The sequence below is a fragment of the Ictidomys tridecemlineatus genome, chromosome 2, assembly GCF_052094955.1.
Source record: "Ictidomys tridecemlineatus isolate mIctTri1 chromosome 2, mIctTri1.hap1, whole genome shotgun sequence".
Taxonomy (NCBI): Eukaryota; Metazoa; Chordata; class Mammalia; order Rodentia; family Sciuridae; genus Ictidomys; species Ictidomys tridecemlineatus.
The window spans coordinates 226,746,959-226,773,123 of NC_135478.1; the positions used below are offsets into that span (position 1 = coordinate 226,746,959).

Below are 26,165 nucleotides of genomic sequence, written 5' to 3' on the forward strand. Positions count from 1 at the left end.
CTGTCTCTACTGTCACCATTTCTAAGATACTCTCATTCAATGTCTCAATCTCTACTTTTTTCCATTTTCACCTATTCCTCAAAATGGGGAAAGATAAGGATCACAGAATTGCATACCTAACACAAATCAGGTAAGTTCAGCATGTACTTCATTAAATTTAATTAAAAAGAAGAGCTCCGTCAATATTCTGTAACAATTGGCAATATAGTCCCTGAAAAAAAATAATCTCATCCTTCCCACACAACTTCAGCTAGCAACACTACATGGGGGATTATAGCACTTTCATCTACAGCTCTAACTGCAACTGCCTGTAAGACACAACAAGGTGAATGTCCAACATTTACCAAACTAAAAGCTGTCTAAAACTAAATCCAGTGCACCACATTACCTTCTACAGTACACATGCTCCTTATGTTCCTTTCTCATGTTTCTAGGTTGGGGCATGATTATCCTCTAGGCCAGCTTGGCTTGTGTATAGTTTAATTCATTTTATTTCCTCCCTTCTCCTTCCATCTTACATCCATACAATAACATAATTCTATTTATTCTAACTTTACTTTCTCGTATCTATTCCTTTCTTTTGTTAGCATTTCAATAACTTGACATAGACTTACATTGTAACTTACTCCCAACCACAATAAACTCATTACTACAACTGTTTTTGTCCAATACTGGCACCAATCCTAGTTTGCCAAAACATGTGACTGAGCAGTCTCATTACACTGGCATTACATTGGCTCACAGAAGCCTGGAGGAAATAGGCAACCCACCTCTGCCTGCTTTCACAGCTATCAATACTTCAGTTGTGCCCAATAAAGCACGGCCCATTTATCCCTTTCCTTCACTCTGGGAAATGTTAAAGTTGCCCTTCTTGAATACTTAAGTGTCTCACTTATAAAACCTGATCATGTTTTACCCATAAATTAGAACTACTATTCTTTCAAACATAAACACTGACATCTTAGTGGTTCTTGAGGCTCTTCTTGAATGACACTCTTCTATAAGCCAGGTGTACACCAAAAAGTCTACATTAGGGTTATAATTTGTCAGGGTAGGCAGCCTTATTACTCCTCTTGAATTGCCTATTAGAGCTAGCCCCCACCCCCCAAAAAATACATCTCCTTAAAACCTTTCTAAAAATAAGAATGTACTTCAAATGAAGTGATTTTCATAATAATTAACAGCTTTCATTAAGGAACATGTCTTTAAACTGATGTGATCTCTAGAATACCTACTTTAAGTTACAGAAAACATGAAGAAAAATAGTTTTTATATGCTGAGAAGTACTGAAGAATTCCTAACCATTATAAAATCACATAGGAATAATTACAGGAAGCAAGAGCCATGTGGGGGTTTTACCCAATGGTGACCATATGCTTAATCCAGTAAAAATCAAGGAGGATTTATATTAGTAGATATAAACTAGTAGAGTTAGAAACATTTTCAAATATAATTCCATTTTCAATTACAGAATTTTTCATGTTTACATAAAATTGGTAGTAAAGAAGTTATTTGCATGTTTTATCAATTATATAAAAAAGAATAAGAGTTTATAAAGGTATCATATTATTTCAGCATAAATAGACATGAAACATTGACAATAGAGAAATGTTCTTAAGCTCAAACTTCGAAACTGCACCTGTCTGTGGAATTCTAAGGTCCTTTCTAAAGAAATGGTTCTCATGCCTGCGGCACTCTTCCTCCCTATCTATTCCTGCAGATTTTCATTCTAGGCTATCAGATTTCAGTTCTCTGGGAAGAGGAGGGAACTGAAGCCTTAAACCTATGTTATATTGCAGGTTAGTTACAGATAGGTCAAAGAAAACTGACAAAAACCAAACAAACAAAAAATAGGCAAATTTCTACAGCACAGGAAATTTCAGTGTCCACAGGCTTGTGGTAAGGTCATTGATCTACTCTAAAGGTTGTACTGAACACATGCTCTGTGAGAGAGTTTACAGTGATGAGCAAGTCACGGGACCTTAATCTTGATCTTTAAAGTGCCTACAACTTACAGGTATAGCCTTACTGATCCAGACAGGCATTTCTAATCATGCTGCACACTACAGCTAAAAAAGCATGGAGCTGAGGTGGAGATGTGACTGGCTAAACTCTGAGTAAAGGACAGTGCAGGCAAAACCAGACCACTGGTTACAAGGCAGCCAGGTGATAGTAGGGTATGGTCCTCCAAACAGAACAGCCACTGTGTAGGGGATGACCAGAGTGAAAGTGAGCTGGGGCAGGGGTTAAGGAGAGAGGGCAGGAACCATACACATCCTCTCCCACAGCCCAAAACCTAACCAACTGCAGACTTGTAGAGGGAGAGAGGTATGGGACAGAAGTTAGTATTTTTTCCATCACAACAGAGGTGAGTTTTCTATCAATTTGTATATATGGTCACTAAAAAACAGGACAAAATTTGCTTATATGTATGGACACACATATACACATGTACCTGTGATACAGAACAACCTTGTGCAAACTGTAACATACCCTGATTGTGTACTGGCAAGAGCTGTGGTGCAGGGGGAGGCTGTGGTAATGGAGGGGGCTGAGTGGTCACGGGGCTAAGTACCGCAGTGAACAAGTCCTCAACATCCTTTCCTCCCAGCTCTAAGAGGCAAAGTAACAATAGTAATAAGATTAAAAGATCAGTAGATGGGGAATGCCATTCTTATAAACTGAAAATTCAGAGCACAAATACCTGGAATTTTATATAACTTTCCAAGAATTGCTCCTAGGATAAAAGAAATAGAAATATTAACAACTTCTAATTCATTAAACTGATAGAAAACATCATTTAATTGATACAGAAATTATGAAAATAGAAATCAAATCATAAGCATGCAGAAATCTTTGAAAGTCATATTTACTCATGTCTTTTAGAAAGCCTAGATGTAGGGCAAATATTTTACCATCTGTGACCATTTTGTCTAGCTCAGGACTGAGGATTCCATCTAGCTGCTCCTCACTTAACGGTCGTGAACTCTGACCAATGCTTGGCTGAGGCAAAGAGGAAGGATCATCAGCAATAGGACCAATATCTAAAAAAGCAAGGTAAACAAATTAAAAGGTCACTTCAGGATATTCACACAAAATGTACAGCACTACCGTTCTGCATTCCTAAAGAATAGTAAGACTAAAGCAGACACATGAAGTCTACAGTTCTGAATTAATTGAGATTCTTGTATCAATTTGTATAATCCATTAGTAAAAATCAGGTACAACATGTCTGTAAACTTAGATACCACCTGACATTTTTTTTCTCCAATACTGGGGCTGGAATCTGGGCCTTGTGCATGCAAGGCAAGCATTCTATCACTGAGCAATACCCCAAGTCCCAAAGTAGTCTTATTCAAAGTAAATACACCTCCTGAGGAACAAAATAACTTATCTGATATTAACTTGATATAATTTCTGCAAAACTAAACCCTATATGAAGCCAGGAATCTAGGAGAAGTAATTATACAAATAACTGCTTTAATATGAAAATAGTGGCATCAAATGTAATGTCCAATTACTATATGTAATATGTGAAACAGGAGAGAGAAGTTTTACCATCAATTAGAGGAAAGCTCTAAATTCCCTATTAATGTTTAGTAAACATTATCCTTTATAGTTTTAATCATAAATTATCTTTAAAATTTTGTAGTCATATTCTGAAAATAAATTATGTTACTAATACTGTAACATCCCTCAGCTCATACATGTCAGTAGTTTCAGCAACAGTCACAATAATGTGGTCTCTCATGTATTTTTTTATGCTTTCTAATAGACTCTTTAAAAGTAAAAATTTAGTCTCCTCTCATCTGAACTTGCATGAAGAACTAACTTTAACATTTCGGTAATATTATAAATTACATATCAATAATAATAGAACCATTCATTTAAAAAATTTTACTAAGAAAGTCATCCAAAGCACAGTATAGCTATACTATGCTTTAGCTGTACACAAAAAAGGAAAAGCCAAGTGTGGATTAGTGATGAATTAGCACGACTAAAATATGCATGCACCTACAGGCTGTTTCAGCTGAAACCACTACAAAGAGAAGACTACTTCTAGTCAGCGGTCATCCATTGCTCAGTTTCTTACCAAATGGAAAAGGTGAGCTGTCAACCTGGAAAGTGCATAAATCAAGACCTATAAGACCCAAACCAAATAAAATGGATGGTTACCAGAGGAGCAAGAAGTGAAGGAAATGCAAACACAAGAAGAGGCCCGACACAGCAAGGCTGTGAGGCAACATGCCTTGCACCTGATACAACAGAAAGGAAACAGATTGCCCTGCTGCACCCTTAAACCAGGAAAACCAGGACAGGCCAAGTAAATGCCAGGTCCCAGACAGAGCCCAAACACAAAACCACCAAAATCCACTGAGTTTCCAGGAATAGGCTGAAGACTGGTTGGCTCCACACACACCTCATGTCAAGACAGGAATCAGGCAAACAGGGTGGACACATACCTGAACGATCAACCGACTTTGCTAGGTCATCTGAGATCATTCCAAGAATGTCATCGTCTGTGTTTAAGACTTCAGAGATATCAGCTAGAGGGTCATCAGCAGAACCTAAATCCAGGAAGCAATTTTTCAAATTTCAATGTTTTCCTAGAAATTAAACTCTAATAAAATGCCCTAATTTATCCAATGTATGCATTTACTAATACCTGGAGTATAGCAGATGCTGAGGCAAGTGCTAGAATGATAAAAAAGTGACCATTATTACTTCTAAAGTAAAGGATTTTTCATACCAAAGGCCATCAAGTTTTGAGTAACAAAAATATTAAAAATTTAGTCTATTTTTTGTGTGACTGATCTGTATTGTCAAAATGAAATTTGAAACCTGTAGGCGATAAAAGTGAGATAGAATGCTATAAGAAACAAAAGCCAAAAAAATTCACTATGCAGTGTTGTCTATGAAAAAAATAACATCTAGAAAATAAAAGGTTAATAAAACATGAAAGGCAAATTCATTATTTTAAAATTTCTTGCAAAGCATAAGCCAAGGAGCAATAAGACTGCTCCTTCATTCATTGATTCCAGCACCACTTCAGTACCAACAGAAACAGATTATGGGTTTACGTATCTAGCACTGTTCCAACCACTGGAACAAGAGGCAGGGACTAAGGCAAAGGACCTGCCCTCAAAGGGTTCACTTTCTCACGGGGAATTAGACAATAAGAAAAGGATGCCATGTAATGAGAAAAAAGATCAAAATAAGCTGTGGGGATGCTGCAGTGGAAACAGCAGTCAGGGAAGAGCTGTTCAGTGAAAGGAATGAACACAGACTCCAAGGAAATGAAGGAGTCCTATGCACAAAGATGTAGAAGACTTGCCAAGCACAAGGAAAATAGCTGTACCAGCCCTGGCCAGAGAGGGGCTGTTGACCCAGGAGGCCCCCTGTGCTCAAGTTAATAAAGGCAAAGAGTGGGAGGAAACAAGCAGCAGCTAGTGCAAGATCATGCCGTTTGGTGGATCATGTGAAGACTGGGCTTTATCTATAGTGCAGGGGAAGCTGTTGGAGGGCTGCCCTGCACACAGGGGTGGGGCAAGGGTCAGCAATACTAGAAGGGTGGAGACCTGCTGCAGGTTCAGTGGGTGGTAACGAAGTCTGTGCTGCATCGACGGACAAGGTGAAGGCAGAAGTGTTGGCTTTGGGATATATTTTGAAGACAAACAAACTGGGGACAGATAGGATGTGGAATTTAAGAAAATGAAAAGTCAAGGAAGATTCTAAGTGTTTTTGGCTTAATCAAATAGGAAATATTTGAACTCTGATTTAGGCCAGCTTTAGTAATTGTATTTGTCATTCAGTTAAAGAACATCTGAAATTTTTGATCCATTTCAAGTGTGTTTTTATTTAGCAATAAAAAGTGGGGAGGCAAGGGGCTGGGATTGTGGCTCAGTGGTGGAACACTCGCCTAGAACAGGCGAGACCCGGGTTCGATCCTCAGCACCACATAAAAAATAAGGGCATTGTGTTGTGTCCATCTACACCTAAAAAATAAATATTTGAAAAAAAAAAAAAAGTGGGGAGGCATAAAAGTAATCCTCCAGATCAGACACCACTGTGAAACACACACAGTTCTGGTGCACCACTTGGGGCTGGGGATGTGGCTCAAGCGGTAGCGTGCTCGCCTGGCATGCATGGGGAACTGGGTTCGATCCTTAGAACCACATACAAATGAAGATGTTGTGTCCACCGAAAACTAAAAAATAAATATTAAAAAAATTCTCTCTTTATAGTAAAAAACAAAAACAAACATACACCTCTCAAACAGAATTCAAAACAAAAAAAATAACATCATAGACTTTCAAATTGCAACAAGCTGAAATAAGTTTTGTATACCCAAATATTCAGAACAATTTTAAAGAAATAAAAGTATTACATTAATCTATCTAGGTAACAGTGTATTTGCAAGAAAGAGATTCTGGACAATCCTTTAAGGGGTCATTTGTAGTTTTCTGTTTTGTCTTGAAGTAATTAAATTCTATATTTATATAACTAAATTTTAAAAGGCTGTTTAAAAAGTATGTTGTACCTACCTACAGTAAAATATTTTATATCTTATCAACAAATCATTAAAAATAATTTAATAGGCTACATTGGACAAGATGACATTAAAAAAGAAAACTCTAGTTTGTTAATTTTTCATTATAAAGGCAAAGGCTGGGTCAAATCGAAAGAATATTAAATTTAGGTTTTGAAATGGGTGATATTCTAGTCATCTAAGTTTTGGTCTTCCTAGACAGTCATTATTTCTTCAACAGTTTTGTGAGAGCTGTAACCTAATCAGTCCAATCTAGTTTGAATGAGCAGCCCAGGTGGTAACTGTAGGCAGGTGGGATGTGACTAAAAGAGGAGGGTCACTGAAGGTAAGTCCTAGAAGTGCCGTTCTTCCCTGAAGCCCAATCCTGATTTCCTCTCTCTGCTTCTTAACCTAGCCATGAGTTAAGCAGCTCCTCCCACCCCATCTCTGGACCCTTCCTCCATGATGTGCTACCTTACCTTGGACCCAGAGCAATGGAGCTGGCCATCTATGGACTGAGTTCTCTGAAATAGTGAGCCCCAAATAAACTTTCCCTCTACTAATTTTGGTCACAGCAACCAAAGAAAACAAAAACATTTTACATCTAATTTCATTTTTTCCTTATAAAACTCAAGTGCAACAACTTCTGTTTAAGTCCTTAAATGGCATGTTTTAAAAAAAAATCATTTGAAGACCCATAAGTATTTCATTATAGTCTTTTTTGTACAGGGTCTCTCTAAGATGCTGACACTGATCTCAAACTTGGGATTCTCCTGCCTCAATCTCTCAAGTTGCTGGGATTACATGTGTGTAATCCCACCTTCAGTTTATTATACATTATTTAAACAACATATTGATAAAGATGAAATAACAGAATTAATGTAAAATTGTTTTTTTTTTTTTTTTTAATATCTGCTAAGGGTAAAGAAAGACCATGGACATTGACATTGGTCCAGTGTGTTCACCACTCGTTGTCCATGGTGAGGAAGACCAGACATGAATATGCACACGAGAGGAGGTAAGACTACTTCTAATTTAAGTCAAACACAACACAAAAGTCTATACAGGTGATCCCTCAGTATTTGCAGGGGATCAGGTGCTCAAGTCCCTTAAATTGGTCCTCTGTGATGATAATAACAGCTGCAGAGGACTGGCTATATTTTAATACACAACAATGCGAAGTTAACAAAACTATAACTACTTAATAACAAGTCATTTTTTTTCTAGTGGAAAGTTGACTTAAAATTGTTTTTCAAAATGAATTTATAAAATTAACGAAAAGTAAATGTCAATCAATGGCAAAAGAAGCTTGTCAGGAAAAAAAACATTAATTTATAATTGGTAATATTTAAGTGGGGGGAAAAAAACCCCACTATGATCCCAACACATATATTCAAATGAACTCCAAGAGCATTGTTGACATTAATCTTACTTTTGAAGCATACCAAGTTCTGCCACTTTCTTCAATTCTTCATAGTTGCCATATTTTCTGTACCTAGAACAACGGCTCGCAAACAGGGGGCAGCTTTGCCTATGTGAGGCAATATCTGGAGACATTTTTGACAGTCATGACCTCATTAGATCAGAGATGCTATTAAATATCCTACAAGACATGGGAGAATCTCATTCCCACAACAGAGAGATACGTGCTCCACCCTGTCAGAGGTGGGAAACCCATGATTGTGCCCTATATATGTTCCGGGATTAACATGGTCTATCCGCAAGTTTCTCTCTGAAGCATTCTTTCTGGTTTGCCTCTGTTTCAAATTTCTTTGGACTATGTAATTAAAACAAATATACCTTACTTAAATTGAAGAATGTACTTATAGCTCACCAACTATACCCAAATTATACCGGTTTACATTGTCCTCAGCAAAGTGTAAACCAAACATTTTCCTTCACAACTCTGAATTTCAAAGACAGTTACAGAGGTAAATTAACTTGCCAATCTTATAAAACTGTCCACTTAAAATACCTGCATTTCCTAAATGTGAATTATACATTAATAAAATTGATTCTTAAAATGCATGAGGCCAAATAAAAGCATTTCTGAAGTGTAATCACACAGAAAGTAAATGTCATAGGATATAAAGAAAACACTTGTTAATTATTCTACATACCCTGAGTTCCAGGTTTTGATGGAGCTGAGGATGAACTAAGTAGTGGATCTAAGGAAGGATCCAAGAAACCTGTGTTCATGTTTGTTTTATAGGAAAGCTGAGCTGCATCTTCTGCTAGATTATCTAAACTCAGCTTGTTTTGTCTACTTGTATCCAGAAGATCTTTTCCAAAGAAAGCTTCCTAGACAAAGATAAGCACATAAGAAAATGATTAGTTGTAAAATTCTAAAAAGACAACATTATTCTGTCATCATTTTTGACAAGGAAATAGAAATAATAGAAAAGCTTTGTTTTTAACAATACAGAAATAAAATAGAGAAATACAGAAAGAACAAAGAATTCTGTGAATTCTTTCAATGGAGAATTCCCTTATATTAAGATTTTTTTTTGGTAGGTTTGCTGAGACAAATAAAATTATACAAATATGAACACAAAATTATATCAAATGTGTTTCTAGCAATGACAAGTCAATAATTCAATTCTGGAAGATTAAGGTGCAATTAAATTTAAAAGATGACAGATTTACAATACTATAGGCACCTTAATTCATACTGTAAGAAACACTAAAGCTTCATGAATATTATTAATATTTACAGATTACTTGCAAAGGATAGCATAAGACTTTGATCTACAGTTTTAATATGCACACATTCAGGTAGATTTAGTAACCTCATGTTGATTCATATAGCCACACAGAAGACTTACACTATAAATCTGAAAGAGGGTTTTAGAAGTCATTTTAACCATACCATGTGTGCAACACTTGCAGCTATTCTGGCTTTCTATTTCTCCAGATGAACTCTTCTGCATCTCTACACACTTCCCCTGATCTAGTGGCTGGTGCTTCCAGCTGGGTTTCTGGTAATTCCAGATCTCCCCAGAACTTCTCAAAGATCAATACAGAAGACCAAAAGGAAGCACTCAGGACCCTTTTTCATATGCTTAAACCCAACCCTTTGTCTATTTTGTATTATGTAGCCTGTTGGAAAAAGGACCCCTTGTACAGAATGATTTTGCAGTAGCTATAAACATTTGATACACTATTGCCAAATACACATTAACTTTTAAAAGGATTCACTTTAGCATTTTTATAATATCAAAAGGGAAAGCAACCTTGATGTCCTTCAGAAGGCACATGACTAAATAAATCAGAGGTACTCATACTATATAACAGTTTTTAAAAGTATGCAGAGACAGTGGTATCAAGAAAAGCCCCAGAATACATTACTACACAGAGAACAGCTGAAAGATGCATCCAGCAAAGTATGCAGAGACTATTATAAGAAAGTAAAAATAAATTATAAAAAAGTTCTAAAAGGACATACAGCAGAATGTTAACAATGCTAACTTTTGAAAGGGATTTGGGGGGTGAAGTCTGGTGGAGTAATGAATACGTACACCTGATTTGAAATTTTCATACTTTTGAAATGAATAAAATATGAAAAAAATATGAATATCCACAATGGTAGAACACTGGATGGAAATGGTCCATTTCTTTTCTAGCAATATTTTATCACCAGGAAAAATGCTGAAGAGCATAAAGAAAGAATAGAGGTAAAGTAAAGATGAGCCAAATGAAAAATGGGTCTATTTCTTGACCAATAAAAATCCCGTTTTTGAAAAAAAAAAAAAAAAAGATGCAAAGCATTGGGGGGACATAAAGGGAAAGAGGGAACCTAAAACATTTCTTAAGGATATGTAAAAGTAAGGCAAGAGTTAGGTGCTCAACATCCATATTCTTATAAGATCTCAGACCATTTCTATGAGGTTGCTATTTCCATGATTTTACAGATGGGAAAACTGGGGCAAAAACGTGGTAAACAAAATCAACTGAATTAAGTAGTAGCACAGTGATATTTAAACTCAGGACTCTGATTTTAATAGCTGAACTCTTTAATGTGAACATGGCCATTAGGATGTTGGTAGTCTAGTTACTAAAAAAAGAAAACTGAGCAAGTTGTATCGTAAGTGAAAGAAAGTATATTTTAAAACCAAGTTATAATGGCTACGTGGAAAAAATCAAGGTTAACAAATGAATACAACTCACACAAGTATCTACATAGGCCACTGTTCTGCAGGAGGGACACATCAGATAGACAGTCTTACACAGTGAACTTAGGTGGGCACTCAGTCTATTCTAGTTTAACTTTTTATGTGTGAAGAAATAGAAGTCCAGAAGGATGAATGACAAGCTCAGGAATCTAGAATTAACTGGTGATAGAGCTGGATGTTTAATTCCAGCCCTAGGGTGAGTAGATGGCTATAATGCACAACTTCTTGAATTCTTCTGTGACTTAATGTTTACAAGATGAACTAGAAAGATTTCCTTTATTACAGTCTATACTTTCCAAATATAATTCCTTCTTGTTGAGAGAGATCTTTCTAGTATGAATTTTGAAACTCTTTGGCTTTGAATCTTTGCTTACTAGGCCTCTAAAAGCAGCAGACAATTATTAAAGCTGTGATGTCTGCTGATAAAAACTTTTTTTTGTTGGATAAACATAATTATCACAGGGTACATTTGCAAAGGGAAATGTCAATTAAGACTTGGGTTTGGTACATTATACAAGTGTGTGAATGGTTTAAAAGACAGATTTCCCCATTCCAAAGTGACTTATTTTGGTTTACAGAATGCTCAGAAGTGAACAGGTGGGATGAAAAAAAAAAAAAATTTATGTGAAGTACCAAGGTGCAAAAAAAAAAAAGGGCGGGGGATCGGGGTGGGGGGCAAATGTTAATTCTTATGGGGCCTGGAAAGACATTTGTAATGATTAAATTAAAAAAAGTAGAACACTAGCAAAAACCACAAGTCTATTTTTAAAAGCTCAATACACTTCCTCAACTAATGCTGTATAATATAATGTAAAGCAATATATTACTTGTAAGTAGGCAGGGAATGTTTCTTCAAGCTTATTTTTCCTTTTTCGGTATCTCTTCTTTATTTTTTCAGTGCTTTCAGCAACAGAAACAGATTCATCAAGTAGGGCATCTGGTAATTGCTCACTCCAGCCTGAAATAAGAGTAACACACTTATGTGCATTTAAATTTCAGACAATTCAACCCAAGGAAAGAAACTTTTACAGCTGACCAACATATACAGTTCCACGTAAATGAACAAGCTTTTGTGACACAAAAAGATCTCAAAGCAAGTTTATTAGTAAGTTTTAAGCATCATAAAAATTCCATTTCATGTCTATTTAGTACTATTATGTTTCCTATTCTTGTTTAATTACCACCATTTCCTGGCAAAGCACTTTTGTTTTTTTAATACAACATTTTGGTACAGACTTAAAAAAAAAAAATGAAATGCTCATGAATATGTGGGGAAAGCTTCTCATATACTCCCCTAAAGGAAACTGAGTAGGTATAACATTTTTTTGTAAAATATAATGGAAACCGACAACAAAAATCTTTTTAAAAATGTGTATTCTTTAATTCACCAATTCCAAGTTCAGAAATTCACTGTAAATGGGGTTTACATTGTGAAAACATTACTATCTATAAATATGCTCATAGATAACGAATATGTTCATGCAATGAACATTCATTCTTAAATTCTGAAAATAGCCACAGAAAAAACACTGGACTGTGAAATATCAGAGAAACAAGTGAAGCACACAGGGCAGAGAGATGAGCACACAAATGACAGACACAGCTAAGGGCAGGGCACGTGGGGCATCTCTTCTGAAAGCCAACATGGGCGATTCTGTGGCTGGACTACAGACTGACTCTTCTGAAAATATCAAACATTTCTTTCAGAAATGACCTTTTAACATGTATACCAATTACAAGTTAAGGTAAAGAAGGAGCCACAGAAGCAAGCAAAGAAGTAAAACTCTGAATGCTAAAATCCAGTGACCTAGAACTCCAATTTTCAGAGCAGAAATGCAGACTAGAAGATGAAGGTTAAGGGTGCTCTCCAAGGTAAAAAGTGTAACTGTGGTTGCCTTGAGAGAAGTGGAATGGTGACAGACTCCATTAATGGGGCCTAACTATTTGGATCTTGCATGTCTCTCAAATGCATGTGTACAAAGCCTGATCACCAGCCCTGGAGTTCTCAGGAGGTGGTGGAACCACTGAGAAGTGAAGCCTCTGGATTTTCTCTCTCCCCACTGCCAGGAGGTGTGCAGCATCCTTTGCCACATGTCCCTGCCACAATATGCCTCCTCATCCTGGACTCAGATCAACAGGACCAGCTAACCATGGGCTGAAATCTCCAAAACTCTGAACCAAAATAAATCCCGTCCTCCTTTAGATTGATTTTTCCAGGTATTTTGTCACAGTAATAGAAAGTTGGCTGACACAGGGCATATCAAACAAGAAATATAGCCTGCCCACCCAAACCACCACCCACCTCCAGCGCCCCAACACCAACAGCAAAGAAAACTACTTGTCATTGTGTCACAGAATTTGGTGCTCAGCCCAAAGGCAAAAAATAAAACTCTTCCCTGATAGTTCACAAACTCAATATAGCCCCAATGTGTAAAACTCCTCAATTTATAAAACGTGATTGAACAGAAATACTTCAAACTAAGCATGTAGCTTAAAGTGGCCCTGAAGTAATAATAATGTAACCCCATGTTCCCGCAAGTAACAAAGGCAAATGTCTGGAAGAACACACCCTCAATTTTCTTAAAAGAGTTCAGAGAATGCCCCAAAGTTTACAGGAAGTAATTAAGCAAATATATATATATATATCTCTACAATGAAATGAGACACTAATAGAGACAACAGATATAAAGAATAGAATCAGACATGTAAAGGCTTCAGAAATTTTATATTTTAAAACAGATAATTACATGAAGGATTAAAAGACACATAAAGTAGAAGCTTTAAAAAGAAACTCAAGTACTAAAATATCAAAAAGGCAATTCAGAAAAAAATGCATATAAAAATCAAAAAACTCAATTTGTAAGTTTTTATTAGATACAGTTGAAAATATATAACTAAAAATGTGAATCTTAAGAAATTTCTGGAGTACAGAAGACATGGAAAACTAAGAAGTTTTAATGAACACATCGGCTTCCTTAATCAGGGCTTATTAAAGCCAAGTAAAGTCGTATTGGAAATTTACTGAAAACCATCACAGAGCCTCCTGAAAATGGGCAGTATATTAATTCACCTGAGGTCCAAGCCCTAGAGGACATGCTGAAATCTCCTCCAGTATTCTTGCATCATACATTGAACATTTCAAAACATGCAGTCATACATACCATAGCATGCAGATAATGATGTCTGCATCAGAACCACTTCACAGAGTGAGAAAACAGCAGTGTACTCCTAACTGACAAAGTTGTGGCTTAAGCAATTATTTAGCTATCTCTGAAATGCTAAGTAAGGATGACAGAATGTTCACTGAAAAGATGGGTTTATAAAATACAAGTTGGTTAAGAGTTGTTGGGGTACCTCCATCATTTTCTATTAACTAGCCTACAAGTTTCAAGTTTTATGCAAAGTACATAAGGCAGGCAAAGGAAGGCCTCTGCTGAGGTTACCAGATCAGTTTAGCCAACTGATTCTCAGTGTCTGCAGTTTATATTTAATACAGGAAATATATTTAATATGGGGAGGGGTGCTTTAAAAAAATTTACAAGGGTCTGGTAGCTCAGGGTAATATGTATACATAGCGAGCATAAAGCCCTGGGTTTAATCCCCAGCACCAAAAGAAAAAGAGGGTTAAAAAAAAAACTACTCAAAGGAATAAAGTTTATTGAATTTAAACCATTTCCTTATCAAATTTGACTACTATATACTAAGTCTGAAATCTACAGGCACTCAAATCCTTTGATCAGTAAAAGGCAATAAGATCATGATGGTAGCATTATTTAAAATGGTTCTAATAGAAATACCAAGACTTAGGGGGTTATATCAAACAAAATCAGTACCATACCATCATCTCTGCTAGGTAACTGCTCAGAAATAGAGCCTGAGGAATCTTTTCTGATCACGGATCTTTTGGTTTTTCCTTGCCCAGTTCGACTTCTTTGCCGTACCATGAATCCACCAATGCCTATCCAAAAAAGAAATTGGGTAAGCAGATAAATAATCAACTTCTCCCTATAGTTCTACAGTAAGTAGTATGAAATGTCTGTGTTTAACACTAAGGCATTTTCCAAAATTTAGTCTGGTCTAATCTAAATCAACAAACTCATTTTTAATAAAATAGAAAAGGATGGAAATAAGTAAAAACTGAAAGTCAAAGCCATTGCTATCACTAATCAAACAAGAATCCAACTCTGCTAGAGTAGAGAAAGACTTGTATTGTATGCAGGTCCTCCTCCAGACAAGGCCAAGCAGGTCCTGAATCATGGATTGTGCTCATGTGTGATGAGCTCACACCCCACAGTATCTGTACACTGAGGCTAATCATGATAAACATAATAATCATAATGAGACTACATGACACACTCACTAGTGAAGAATGCTTCAGGGGACCATGTCTAGCTCTTCCTTACCAAGAGGACCTTCAGACACGATACACAGAATGCTGTCGTTAAAAGCTCAGAATCTGGAGTCAGGCTACATAATTCTATTCAATAACTAAATTCGGGCAGTTTATTTAATTTTTCAGTGCCCCAGTTCCCTCACTGGTAAAATATGGATAATGTACAGCATGTCCTCATATACATGTCCTAAGTGCATGCAAACTAAGTCGGAATGAAGTGCTGTCCCAGTCAACATTATCAGCTTTGGCGAAATGATAAAGTCATCAGGCGATATACTGTGTGCCCTCATGGCCCCTCAATTAAAGGGACAACTTCCCGTGAACCACAAAAAGAAAACAAAATGAAACATCCAAGTTTCAGAGAGAATCTGCAACGTCTGACTTGACTAAGAGCACTTGTAGGCCCAATGATTAGAACAAAACGGAGCACACCATGACGATGACCTGAAGGAAACTGATCCCCAGTCCTTATAATGGATGTGGTCCATTATATTTTAATAAAATATAAGCCATCAGAAGAATAAAGATTATACTGATTCAATTTAATATCTCATTTACTGATAAACAGACATTAATAAATGATGTTAAAATACGGCCTACAATTTCTGTATTGTGGAATTCCCATAATTTTTTTTCAGTAAGGTAAATAAAATCTGACAAGCAAGGCGGTTTTCCCCTCTGCCCCTAAGAAAGACAGAAAATAAGAAAGTTCTCAGTCTGTTATATATTAAGGGGACTATAAATACTAGGAAGAATAAGAACCTTTCTTGTTCACACTCATACTGTGCTTACTGGCACTCCTGCATAAATGCTGACATAAGTTTTTAAAAAGTAAAAATATTAGAAAGTGAATGCTGAAAAGTAAGACAAATGTACTCATCAGCAGAAACACATAACTGGTCCAGACAGTAACTGTCAGTAAAAAGCAATCCAGTAAATCATTTTTTAAAAGAATTAAATTTAGAGTAAGGCAATAATAATAATTTGTTACATAGACACTCAGCCTAAAGAATTTGTCATCTACAAAGCACACTCAAGAAGTCAATTCTGTATCTATAAACACAAGTTTTAGACAGTGGTTAAGATGCTATGCCTCATCCTGATATTCAGTATCCTCTTAAAGTGGCCAGTTTTGATTACATTAGAACTTCACCTGGTCTGTATGGCTTCCTTTTTCTCTTTTTGACACCATCTGTTCCTTCTACTCCCTTTGCTTCGTCATCCACAGCTTCTCGCTCAGGACTAGATTCTGATTTTCCATCACAATCCATAAGTTCTCCTTCTGGAAAAGAAGTAAATCTATGGATGAAACTGGAAAAATTTATCAAACACATGATCCCTAGCTAAAGGGAAATACAAAGTAAAGAGGCCACCAAGCCATTCTAGTCAAGTACCCCAGAAGACAGGAAAAGTAGAGAAAGGAGTCCAAGAGGCCCCAAGTGGTGGTAGAAATGTTTGCACAATGCTCTGGGCAAATAAAACTAGACCCAGAGAGCAAGCTCAAAAGACAATTATTAACCAATTTGCACTTTATAAACCACTCACTAGCCTTTAATTATGTCTCCAGGTCACAGACCCCAAGGCTCTCTCTAACCCAGAGCTCTCCTCAGAGCTCCAACTACAGCTACAGTTGGGTGCTGCTTGATCACTGAAAACCATGCATACAGATTCTAAGATGAGCCCTCCCTTCCCTGTGTCACCCATCACCATTAAAAGACAAAAGCAACCCAAGGAAGAAGGAACCTGGAAGAAGTCTTGACAATACCTAATCTCTTTTCTCCCACAATCAAGACTTCTCAGTCTGTCTCAAAAGCAGTTTATTTCTCCCTACCACCATCTTTGTTCAATCTAGCAGATAATTTACTACAATAACCTCCTCTCTTATTCCCGGCCCAATGCTTACAGCTATCCAATCAATTCTTTAAATTGCAGCATAAATGGTCTTTATATAAATATGTATCAATTTTCTGTTTCAAATCCTTTCATGTCTTCCCAACACCCTTAAAATAAAGTGAAAATTTTGAAGTTCATTGTAACAGTCTCCTGTAAACTCGCCAGTTTCATCATATTCCTACTATGGTAAACCATGTTCAGTCCTCAAATTTATCAAGCTTCTTTCCACTTCTCTCAATCACTGCTTTCTTTGATTCCTCTTTCAAGATTTACTCTAACCATCATTGTATTAAAGAATTCCTGATATCTAGAGAAGGCTATGTCCCACAGACCCATGATGCTATGCACTGATGTCATACTTCATTTTCACTGATTTTCTAAAGTCTGTGGCCCTGAAAGACAACATTCTCCATGAAAATAGGTACTAAGACTTTTCTATACCAGCTGTATCTTTAGCATGGTACATAACATGTGTTAATAAATATTTCACTGGCCAAAGTAACTAAAATCAAGTAATATACAAAAAAATTCACGTTTCAGAAATGCAATTTTCACAATATGGTAATCAAACTTTTTCAATTCTGTACATGCTTTACATTGTGCTAAAAGAAAAAAAGTTTATCAAAGAACTTTTATTTCTTTTCCTCACTAAATATTACACATAACAAGTTTGTTTTTGAGGACAATTTGATACTGTTTATTAGCACTTTGCCTAGAATATGCTGGGGACCCTGAGTTCCATACCAATCACAGCAAACGGAAGAAAGCTAGCTTGTGGAAATTCATACATGATAACCAAAACCAAAACAAAGATTCAGTAGAGGGGCAAGAATGAAAAACAGAGAAACCAGATGAGTAGGTTTCATGTCTAAATACCAACTCTGGGAATGAGAGAAGAGGACGATGCAGGGAGAAATCATATGACACATCAAGCGTTTCCAACACTGACAAGCACAAGGCAGCAGACTGAAAGACACCATCAGTGCCTGAGAGAGCACACAAAAATACCCAAGTAGAGGAAAGTGGGGGGGGGGAAGGGGGGGAGAGAGAGGGAGGGAGGGAGAGGGAGAGAGAGAGAGAGGGAGAGGGAGAGGGAGAGGGAGAGGGAGAGGGAGAGGGAGAGAGAGAGAGAGAGAGAGAGAGAGAGAGAGAGAGAGAGAAATCACAGAACATTGAGACCAAGAATTTCCTGAAATTCCAACAGCTTCCAGAGAAAACAGGTCACAGAGAATCGAGTTCTCCTTATATAAAGACAACAGAATAAAGACTTCCAAATGCGAAAAGAAAATGTGTTTCCAACCTAGAAGAGATCAAGCAGGAAAGAAGGTAAAATAAATACATTTTCAGAAGTGTATAATTCCTCAAATATGCATTCCTTACATTCACTCTCTCTTGGTAAACAATGGAAGATATACTCTACCAAAATGAGGGCAAGGAACAATAGAAAGGAATATCCGAAGCCACAGAAAACACGTGATGCAGCATAGGAACAAAGACAGTCCCCAGGACGAGAGTAAGGAGAGAATGCCAAAAACCAATCATGTCTAATGCTTCATGGTCCAAAACAACACTGGATGCATTCACTCCAAAGAGAGTGCACAGGAGCAGTGAAATTAAGATAGCACTTTACAAGCGAGACCCTCTCCCCCAGTGACACAGGAAGCACACATGCGAGATAAATAGCACATAGTGGGATTTGCAGTACCGTTTGGCATGACCACCATCATGGAAGTTGATAATTCTCCTAACCAGCATCTTCACTTGGGCCTTCCGGCTCCACAGACTACAATGCAGGAAAGTACCATATTGCCCATATATGAGAAACTCTCCCATAAATACAGGTTTGTACTTGAATAAATAATATTCCAGAGAAAACAAATCTCTGGAATATTATAAGAAAACAGTGGTTCTCTTTAGACAGGATGGTTGGGAAGTTTTCATCATTTACTCTTTGGAACCTGTGTATTTTGGGAGGGGGGCATTCTTTAATATCATGTACAGATATTACCTATTCAAAAACAAGCCTCCAGTGGGAAAAAAACTGAAAGCTTTTCTCAAATATCTGATACACAGCAAGGATGCCCTCTCTCACCTACTTCTATAAAACATACTACTAGGAAGGACTACAAAAAGAAATGTGACAAGAAAAACAAAATGCACACAGTCAGAAAAGTAATAAAATTATATCTATTTATAGATGGCATGATCCCATATGAGGAAAACCCTAAAGACTCCCAGAAAAATTATTAGAATAAGTGATTTTGGTTAAACAACAGAATATGAAACCAACATATGAAAATCAGTTTCGTCTCTTTATACCAATAATGCTTTATCCAAAAAAGAAATAAAGAAAACAATTCCAGGGCTGCAGATATAGCTCAGTAGGCACAGAATGCTTGCCTTACATGCACAAAGCCATGGGTTAAAACCTCAGCACCACCCACCACCAAAAAAAAAAAAAAATTCCATTGAAGATCTGGGCAGGGAATAGGGCTCAGCAGTAGCGCACTTGCCTGACATGTGTGAGGCACTGGGTTTGATTCTCAGCACCATATAAAATAAATAAATAAATAAATAAATAATAGATAAATAAAGGTCTATCAATAACTTAAAAATTTTTTTAAAAAGTTGAAGATCTATACACAAAAATTAGGAGATAATGGTGTAAGAAACAGAAGATATAAATAAACAGAAATCCCATGTTTGTGGAATGGAAGAATACTGTTAAAATCTGTGTACCACCCAAGGAAATATTCAGATTCCCGTAATGTCTATCAAAATTTCAATGGCAGTATTCACAAAAATGGAAAAAAATGATTCTAAAGTTTGGATAGAATCACAAAAATTCCAGGAGACAAAACAAGTGGAAGCATCACACTACCGACTTTCGAATTATATTTCAAAGTTCTGGTAATCAAATGGTATAGTATTAACATAAAACCAGAGAAACTACAGGAACAGAAATAGAAAACCCAGAAATAAGCCCAAAAATATAATCAATTCCTTTTTAACAAACTTACCAAAAGACAAAATAGGGGAAAAAGGTAATCTCTTCAATAAAAAATCTGTCCTGGTACAACTACATATTCATAAGCAAAGAATAAAATGTGATGCTTATTTACATACCACACCCAAAAATCAACTAAAAATTATTAAAGTTCTAAATGTACAACCTGGAACTATAAAGATCCTAGTAGTAAATGGGGAAAGTTCCTTGGCGATGACTTTCTGGATACTCACTGAAATCAGAGGGATCAAAAGCAAAAATAAACTAGTAGAACTTTGTTACACGAAAAGTTCCAGCATGGCAAAAGGAATAATTAGCATAATGGAAGGCAGTACATGGGTTTGGGGAAAATATGTGCAAACCATAAATCTTATCAGATAAAGGGCTAATATATGGGGGAAAAAAATCATACAACCCAAGAGCAAAAAATAAAACAAAGCAACAAATACAATTAAAAATAGGAAAAGGAAGGGGGGAATCATGAATCAAAATTGATTTCTATGCATGTATGAGTATATCAGGATGAACCCAACTACTATGTATTAGAGCTTACTCTAATAAAAAATTTCAAAATGGGCAAAGGACCTGAATAGATTTTTCCAAAGACTAGAATGAGGCAAAAGTATATAACTGGTGCTCCATATCATCAAACAACAGGAAAATGCAAATTAAAATCAAAGTGACATGTCATTTCATATCTGTTAGAAGAGCTTTTAACCAAATGATGAAAAATAACCTGAATATGAAGATATGGAGAAAAGGGAACCCTTATACACTGCTGGTGGGAAACTGTAGTGGAAAACAATAGTAAAGAGGTTTCTCAAAAATAAAGAAAAATACAACTACTGCAAGACTCAGCAACCCCTCCTTTGGATATATAACCCCCATACCAAAATGAAATCAGCACCTCACAGAAATATCTGCATTCCTCAGTTCATGGCAGTATTATTCAAAATAGCCAAAATATGGAAAGAACCTCTGTGTCCAAAGACAGATGAACATATAAATTGTAAAATGCACATCAACACATACATATGTATATATAAATACACATATGTACATTTGAATAGATATACTGGATCACTGTTCAGACTTTAAAAAGAAGAATAATGCCATTTGCAACACAGATGAACCCAGAGGACATAATGCTAAGTGAAATGAGCTAGGCATAGAAAAATACTCTTTGATCTCACTTATATGTAGAATCTTTAAAAAGAAGAAGTTAAATAAACAAAGAGAAAGTGCAACGAATGCCTGAGTTCAAGCATGCCCAGTACTAAAAATACATAAAATTAATTGGAAAAAAATAGTCAACATGTTAGCTCAACTGTCTAAAATGCAACAAATATTTGATTTAATAAACAGTATATACTCTTTGATTTGTTTTTTTCCAGTTTAAGTATACCTAAACCCCACAAAACTCATTTTAAACATGTGTGTGCACATATACATACATGTTTTCTCAGGATAGCAAAGTGTGGGCATGCTAAATTTTAAAAAAGGATTTTTATTTAGTTAACAACAATCATTAATCTCATCCCTAAGGAAGACACCTCTCCTTTCACAAAGGTTTTGAGATCCTGAGATACAAATGAGCATAAGGAATAGTGGGGAAAATATTGCTTAATCAATCCTTTCAACTGTAACATTGTCTTTATTAACATCTTCCACATCCAACATATTAAACAACAATCATGTTCTTTCAAATTCAGTGAAACTAAAGACAGATTCAGTAAATAAAATTAAAGATGACTATCTCACCACATGAACAGAAAAAAGGCAAGGGTCATATTTCAATTGATTTTCTGTTACCCTGACAAGGGTCATTAAGAGAATATAAAAATGAAATATACCACACATTTCTCACAGTATTTCTCTACACAATGGCAGCCACATAGAAAACTTTCTAAGGGTTTTTGTTCTCTTATTTTTAAAAGGTTCTATTGTCTCATAAGTTGGAAAATAATGTGTGCTATCAAGAAACCTTTCATATTACATAAAATGCAGCAGTTCCCAACCTTAAGTGACTATGGATGTAACCCTTTTTCAGACAGATTTTAATATCTTTGGAAACTGAAATTTCTCAGTGTCCTCCTAGACACATGGATGACGACGACTACTACTACTACTACTGCTACTGCTACTGCTACACAACCCAAAAGTTTTGATATACTTTATAATTATATTCTGTTCCACAGTATTTGAAAATCACTTTCACATAAGCAATAAAAACCTCCCCCTAAAACACTACTACTACAGAAATGTGAGGATCAGATGGTAAATAATTAGGAATAAAAGATAATTCCTTTGCAGGTGATGACTGCTCTTCACCTGGACAATGAGTGCAGCCTCCTGTATGATCTAGCTACTGCATCTCTAAAACCTAACTGTCTATTCACATCACAGCAGATAGATTTTCTTCAAGTGAGATCATGACCTTGTACTTCAGAAACTCAATGACTACCCCACCCCCATTCCACTCTGATGAATGTAGACTCCTTCACCCATCTGTCCTGCATGATCTCCAGAGGGACCGTCCTCACCAACACTTCTGCTCTTATTGCATCCGACTGTCCGCTTAGTTCACTCTGCAGACATGGTAGTCTTCACAGCATTCCTCAAAAATGCTCGGCACACTTTCTCCCAGGGCCTTTGTTATTGTCTGGGATGCTCAGCCCTCAGGTTATCAAGAGGTTTACACACTCACCCCCTTAGAGTCTGTGCTTAAGTATCACTTTCAGTTCATCTGACCCCATAACACCATTGTCTACACTTTCAATTTGTTTAACCGCTTACTTTTCCCTTAATATTTACCAAATGCATTACAAATAACTGATTTAATGTAATGAGGGGTTTTTATTTCAGTAGTCCTTTTCCATAACACTAAAACGTAAGCTCCATAAGCAGAGAATTTTATCTACTTTGTTCAATGACATAACTTTCAACATCTGGCTTGTACTATACATTCAATAATGAAACAAAACTATTTTTAAATCAGCTGAAAAGAAACAATTACCTTTATTATAGTTTAGATATGAGGTATCTCCCACAAAAATTCACGCAAAAACATTGAGGTAAAATGACTGGGGTTATGAGAGCTTTGGATCAACCCAATCGGTGAATTAATGCCCTCAGAGGAATTAACTGAGTGGTAACCGAAGGCAGGTAGGGTATGGCTAGAGGAGGTGGGCATTGGGGACATGCCTTTGGGGATATCTATTTTGTATCTGGCAAGTGATTCTCTTTCTGCTTTCTGATCAACATGTGAGCCATGGACCTCCACCATACTCTTCCACCATGATATTCTGCCTTACCTCAAGCCCCAAGAAATGGAGCAGACTGTGCATAGACTGAGACTGCTGAAACCATGAGCCCCCAAATAAACTTTTCCTCCTCTAAAATTGTGCTTGACATGTCTTTGGACACAGCAGGAAAAAAAAAAAACTGACTAAAACAACCCTAAAAATAAAAAATCTCAAAGTGACCTTCTCTGGAGATAAGCCAAAACATGACTCATACTGAATTTAATATTACTAGTAAAAATTTTTGGTTATCTTAAAAGAATTCAGCTATGGAAAATCTTAAGATATCTATGCTTTATGAATCAATGATTTACGAGTACCTGTGAATACAAATGTATAACTGAAGTAATATTCGTAACAATTTTTCCATTTATAGAATGTACAGATCAAATTCTACCTTAACCTAAGCACAGCATCCAGGTTTACAGGATCTGAAGCAGCTTATGCTGGTACCTAGTGGATTTGAGGTCAAGTTCTCTGACTCTGCAACTGGCACAGATGCAGTGTTCCTAGAAATTTCTATAAGTAAGTGTGTTCTAGATGGATACAAGAAAGCAAGAGGCATTTAGAAAAGGCAGTGTGATTTACCCTTATAAATCACGTGTGTTTCCCAAGTAATTTTATGCACTAATTCTTTGCATGTATTCCAAGAAAAGTTAACTCAGTATTACCTCGACTATCATCCATTTCACCATCCCTTGAATGCTCTGACTGGATGTCTGGAGGGGTCTGAAGAACAGCCACACTATTCTGATTTATAATCTTCAATTTCAATTTTGGTTTTGACCGTTTTCTTCTTGGAACTGTAACTGTGAGGCTCTGTAACTGAGTCATCCCTGATTCAGTCAAACACACGCCATCCTGGGTGTAGGTCTTAGGTGGATCTGAAATCACAGAATCCCAAGAATACAAATTTAAGCTTTCAATTTTAGATTTGACTGATAAATTATTCCAAAATATGCATGAAAGGAATGCAACAATAGTTTCATATAGCAAGTAACTATGAAATGCATAAATAATTAAAACTGGGAACAACTGGCCAAATCTTCCTGGCTGACAGGCAGAAGGGCTGCCTCTAAGTTTGTTTTCAATCTGGCATCTCTGTGTGAACGTGTCACATAGGACTTAGAAGAAATGCCCTGAGGCTGCAAGCAGTATGCCAGCTGCTGGACCATCAGCCTCTTCTTAGAAAAGACCAAAGAAAGGAGGCAATGCACATCAGGCATCAAGAACACTCTAGAAGCCCATTGGGAAACCAAACCATTGATATACTCACTTTCAGGGAAAGGGAGTCAATGTGTACAAATCCTGCAGGTTCCACTTTTAAATGTACAAAACCACTGTTCATTAGAATAATTCCTATACCACCCAAATGTCTTTGCACCACAGTATATAAAACACAAGAATAACTGTTTAATAATAATATATGAATCACTATTCTAGGCTACTGTGGAAAAACAAGAACAATACAACACTGAATTAACTCAAATGGAGTCTGTTTGCTAACTAGGCCTTCTTTTCTGCTCAATGATAACTAAGCACCATAATATATTGATAAAGCCAAAGCAAGCAAGGCATTAATAGCTACTCTAAGTATTGTTATTTTCATTGTCAATTTGGTGAAATTTATTGGAATACTACCCCAGTAAAACTAGATAAGATGAACATTTTATATGTCAATTACAGAAATTAACAACATCAGGAAATTTACAATGAACACTAGTATGACTAAGGTAGGTTTGATAAAGTATGCGGAAAGCCAGTTAATTATATAAAAATAAAGCATGTATGAGCTTTTTCTAAAGAACAAATAAAGCATTTCAAATTTTACCTAGCTCTTTTACTTTTGTGACAATTTGTGCTACCAGTGAAGATTCGCAGCAGTCTGAGGAAGGCACTGAAATGAAAAAGAATTCAGGTAATTTTCTTTTTCCAGAAAAAAAGTGTATTTAAAGACGTGTGATTAAAAATTCAGCTTCTACACTCATTTTACTGAAATAAATGCTTGGATACTACAGAGTGCTAACAGCACTTTAAAATAACAGGAACTGAACGCAGCAAGGAGGAATGGTGAAGGAGACAGTATGTGTCTGGGAAAGGGGCAGAGAAAGGAGCAGTACACTGGACTGCTCCATGCTGCTGGCTGTGCCAAGAGAGCATGCTCCCCGTAGGCAGAGCTGTATCCTACAGGTAGGTGTATGTATGCTTCGTTTTCTCCCTTTCTGCACAGTTTCAGTTTCGGTTGGGATAATAAGAATTAATAAGAATTAATCTAATACACAAAATAACATTTTCCATAAAATACTTGTCCAAATAATAGATTCACAATTCATCTTGGACAGCAATGTGTAAGTGAGCTGCAGGACAGCATGGACTCTTACTTTAAATTGTTCTCTTACCATTTGACGCAGGCATATAGGGTCTGCACATGCTACAATCAAAACCAATGTCTGCTACATTTTCCACTTCCTCCTCAGTATTTAAGTTTTGACAAACTGCGTGCATCCATCTAAAAAAACCATATTAATACATTTAAAAGGAATTGAACATTAAGAGCCATTTCCTTTTAAAAACTACAAGGAGTTGATTGATAGTTTTCAAATTTAAAAGCCCTAAGCCTTACATACTCCTACTATCTATCCCATATAACTATTGACCCATAAGAAATTTCATGATGCAGAAAAGATAAGAGATCGTGTACTAGGGAGGAAACAGGTGTGCATTATCTAACAAGGGTATGATAACATTTTCTGATCATAGTCTGATTTTTTTTTTGTTTTTTCTTTCATATACTGAATTATTAAAGACAGCAATGAAGCTAGTCAGGGTAAGCACAAAGGGATTTAAAAGAATTCAATGGTATGGTACA

The 26,165-nt window shown here is 36.4% G+C and overlaps 1 protein-coding gene across 22 annotated transcripts in view; it reads right to left on the reverse strand.

Moving 5' to 3' along the window:
• The window catches only part of Kmt2c (lysine methyltransferase 2C), a 271,073-nt gene that overhangs the window by 48,855 nt on the left and 196,053 nt on the right, over nt 1-26,165 (reverse strand). For 16 of the 22 annotated variants that reach the window (XM_078040864.1, XM_078040869.1, XM_078040865.1 and 13 more), the window contains 12 exons: nt 25,696-25,805; nt 25,128-25,193; nt 23,968-24,180; nt 16,248-16,376; nt 14,540-14,659; nt 11,529-11,659; nt 8,650-8,830; nt 4,464-4,568; nt 4,094-4,141; nt 2,874-3,044; nt 2,705-2,737; nt 2,494-2,613 (listed from right to left, as the gene is read on the reverse strand). In XM_078040864.1, the coding sequence (XP_077896990.1) occupies nt 2,494-2,613; nt 2,705-2,737; nt 2,874-3,044; nt 4,094-4,141; nt 4,464-4,568; nt 8,650-8,830; nt 11,529-11,659; nt 14,540-14,659; nt 16,248-16,376; nt 23,968-24,180; nt 25,128-25,193; nt 25,696-25,805 (1,427 nt within the window). The remainder of the gene's footprint in view (nt 1-2,493; nt 2,614-2,704; nt 2,738-2,873; nt 3,045-4,093; nt 4,142-4,463; nt 4,569-8,649; nt 8,831-11,528; nt 11,660-14,539; nt 14,660-16,247; nt 16,377-23,967; nt 24,181-25,127; nt 25,194-25,695; nt 25,806-26,165) is intronic. The other 6 variants (XM_078040870.1, XM_078040883.1, XM_078040873.1 and 3 more) reach the window with 6 other exon arrangements.